Source organism: Hipposideros armiger, unplaced genomic scaffold (assembly GCF_001890085.2).
Source record: "Hipposideros armiger isolate ML-2016 unplaced genomic scaffold, ASM189008v1 scaffold_162, whole genome shotgun sequence".
Lineage (NCBI taxonomy): Eukaryota > Metazoa > Chordata > Mammalia > Chiroptera > Hipposideridae > Hipposideros > Hipposideros armiger.
The window spans coordinates 140,978-144,839 of NW_017731512.1; the positions used below are offsets into that span (position 1 = coordinate 140,978).

Below are 3,862 nucleotides of genomic sequence, written 5' to 3' on the forward strand. Positions count from 1 at the left end.
ACTCCATTTACACCAGAGGAGGCAGAGACCACACCATACAGAGCACTGTAGGTGATGTTACGAATTTTGGGCTTTATCTTGAGAAAAATATGAAGCCATTAAAGGGTTTAAATCAAAAAAGATCATTCCAGAAAAAAAAAAAAAGATATTCCAAACTCCCAACAAAGGATTAAATTAAAGGAAAACAAGAGGAGGGGCCGAGAAGAATCTTTGAAGGTGAAAGGCGGTGTAATTCAAACATATTGGTAAATTAGAGAAGCAGTCTCCAAAATGGGGTACAAGGAGGCTTACTAAGGGCATGCAAGCACTGACAGCATAAGGAAATCAATTTACAGACTCTTGCCTTCTAATTGTACTCTTTTGCTAAAATTATTTCCCAAAACAAGCACCCAGTTTCAAATAACCATCTCGCTCTCTCCTTCTTTACAATAAACAAGATCAACAAAACAAATGGGGCCAAAGAGCTTCCTGTGTTTCTTTCATTCATTTAACAGACATTTATGGAGCATATGCTATGCATCAGGCACTAGTCCAAGGATTTGGAATATATAAAACTCCCTGTCCTCTTAGCACTTACATTTGCGGTGGGTGAGGGGACAACTGACATTAAGTAAATGAGAATACGATATGTGAGCAAAGATTTAAAGGAGAGGGAGTCTTTTGACCTCTGGGAGAACATTCCAGACCAGTTAACAGGATTATTGTAAGTTAATTTCAGTATATAACTGACAAGAGAAAATCAGAATTTTTAAAATTAACAATACCTTCAACAATTCTATCATCAATATCTTGACCTGTCCCATAGGATTCAGTCAGATATCTGTTTAAAATACAGGGTAAAAAAAAATTAGATGACAACAATATTGCATACATTATATTTATAATTTTAATTTTATTTAATAGATATACGTAAAATTGTAAACCTGAATCATTGTCATTGTTTATTTAAAAATCACAAATTTATATTTAAATGCAACTATTCTGTTATAGCTTTGTAAACACGTAAAATTCTATTTGGATTGCCTTTACCATCTGANGGGGCTGCAGCCTAGCCATCGCCGGCGACTCACGGCAGCCCAGCTTCAGGTTGAGCTGTTGTCACTGACCCTCATATGTGGGATCCGAACCGAGGCCCTCTGGCGTCCCAAGCCAGTTCTTAACCAACGCGCCACTCGGCCGGCCCTGACACATTTTTTAAATGCTCTTCCCTTACTCTTGTGCCGCTTCCCTTTATGCATACTACTGCCAGATACTACACTTTTAAAGCACTTCTCATGGATTGTTTATTCATTATTTTACAAATAAAAAAACCAAGGCTCAGGGAGCTTCTGGAATCTGACACTAAGGCTCATGTTATTGACTACTACATTAAATGGTGCATTCAATTTTTTTTAACTCAGTATAAGATTTTTAAATAATGTATTTTATGTAGGCATCAACAATCTTTTTCTATCAAGTGCCAGATTTTAGGCTTTGCCGATTTTACACTCTCTATCACAATTACCCAACTGTGCCACTTAGCACAAAAGCTGAAATAGACAAGACATAAGTAAATGGGTGTGGCTGTGTGCTAACATTATTTTTACAAAAACAGGCAGCTGGTCAGATTTAGTCATAGGCCATAGTTTGTTAACTCCTGCATTCATGGATCAAACTTCAGATTATACAAAAAATTTTACTCTTATATAGAGACTGAAAAACAAGAGTTGAAAAGTTACTGTCATACAGGCATTTAAATGCTCTTTTGAATTTGCATAAAGTTTATCCTATTCTCATTTTCCAGTAATAAAGTATATGGACTTTTATGCATTCAATAGCCCTAATTAACTGATGCAAGCTTAAATCAAAATACCTTAACAGATGGTACAGAATTGCTCTGTTCACTTACTGGGAAAGTATAACATCAGTTGAAAAATTTAACTAAACATGACCCTGGTAATCAGTTACTTTTCCTTCAGAAAAAGAGTTTATTCTTCATCAGTATCACTAAATTCTTCAAAACAGAGATCATAATGACTAATCGTGTAGCATCCTTCATTTGCACAATTCACCATGTAATACAGTATATTCTAGAAATTTCAGGATATTAACAAACCTGCATACATATTCAATTTACATATGACAAAAAAATGACAGAACTGATTTTACTCCTCATCAAGGATAAAAACAAAACAAAAGCACCTGAAGAACTGCCGGCTTCCTCAAAATCAATATTTCCAAGGTGCAGGACACCAGCTACTACCCGGAACAGATCAAGCTTTTCTTCATCATCCAAACCAATCTTTTTCATAGCTGTGCACATTCTAATGAAATCTCCGTGGTCATCTAACAGAGGATCTTTCAAGGAACCTGCTTTAAGATACTACAAAATAGAAATACATCGATTAACTGCACTTTACATTACTTAAGTATACTTAAAAAAACTACACGAAGTCTACTGATGCACTCTATAACATGCAAAAATAAAATGTGTCAGTGGAAAAATTTTAGTATTCTAACACATTCAAAAACCGAATGACTGGGCAAAGTGTACACAGGATCTCTGTATTTTTTCTTTTAATTACATGTGAATCTATAATCATCTCAGTCAAAATGGAATGAGATGTTTTCCAAATGAATTACCTTTTAACTCTACAGCAATATAATGCTAGGACATTATAATTACAATGCTAGATAAAAATAAAAATTGAGTAAAAAAGAAGAGCATACCAGTGGTTGAAATCAGTCAACATGAACCACAGGTCAAAAAGAAATGAGGTAAAAAATTGTAATAAAAATTTAAATCTGACAGCATTATACCCCTCTAGGTTAACTTCCATAACGGTACCAATATTCAACAGTAGTAAACAGACAGGCTAATAACAATTTTCATGGCCTGAGAATTATTTTTTAAATCTTTTTGTATAAGTATATGTGAGGTAAAGTGGATTAGTAAGCATCATGCTTACTCTAAGAATTTATGCTATCAGTGAAAACATTTCAGAAAAAATGAAAAGCAAATTTGCTTTCTCTACTAAAAGAACTTGCATCTAAAAGTATCCAATTGTTAGAAGTATAACAAACTCAGAAGAAGGAAAAGCCAGGCCTCCCAAAACTAGAAGGAGAAAAATAAGTTACTGGACACAGAAAGGCTGAACTAGGAATTTTCCAGAACTTGACAATAAATAAATAAAAATAAACATTAGGTAACACAGCATGAAAATTAACTGGTCATTAAAGACACCTCTAGGAGATGTTTTTTTCCTCCCAAATGTCAATTGTTTTCCAGCTACAGTTGAAATTCTCTTTCCACAAAATTCTTTAATATGTTCAATTATATTGCATGAAATTTCTGGAAAATGTCTAGATGAAGAAATTTAATTTTACTCTTAAAAGAAGCAAAGGAAACAATCACGTGCAACCAAAGTTAACAGAATACACACATCATGCAGAATTTTTAGCCTTGCAATTGAATAGTTACTCCATTTAGAAACTGTTTCTAATCAAATGTTAATGGAAATATTGCTCGTATGGCAGACTAAAAATACTGCAGTCTCCTAAAAATTACACACAGCTGAAAGACACTCAAATGGCACCAGGCAAAGGATTCTAATTAGTCAAAATGATCACCTCATCCTCCTGATAAAGAAGACATAAAAAGTAATTTAAACATATTAATCCATTGCTGACATGTATTTTTATATATACACTCAATAATATGAATGAGACTCCAAACAAAGTATGCTTACTTTAGAATCAGAAAGAGTATATTTTCTTCTTAGGAGAGTACAAAATGTACATATGTTACTCTTTAAAAGAGTAAAATCCAGTTTTCTTTTTTTTCTCTACTCAGTTTACTCCATGCCAAAAGATCAAATTTACA

At 33.6% G+C, this 3,862-nt stretch overlaps 1 protein-coding gene across 1 annotated transcript in view; it reads right to left on the bottom strand.

The window, feature by feature from the left end:
- MYO6 (myosin VI) overlaps positions 1 to 3,862 on the bottom strand; it is a gene marked incomplete in the record, with an annotated part of 108,599 nt that overhangs the window by 77,414 nt on the left and 27,323 nt on the right. Inside the window, 1 exon segment of the mRNA XM_019651544.1 lies at positions 765 to 820. Coding sequence (XP_019507089.1) covers positions 765 to 820 — 56 coding nt within the window.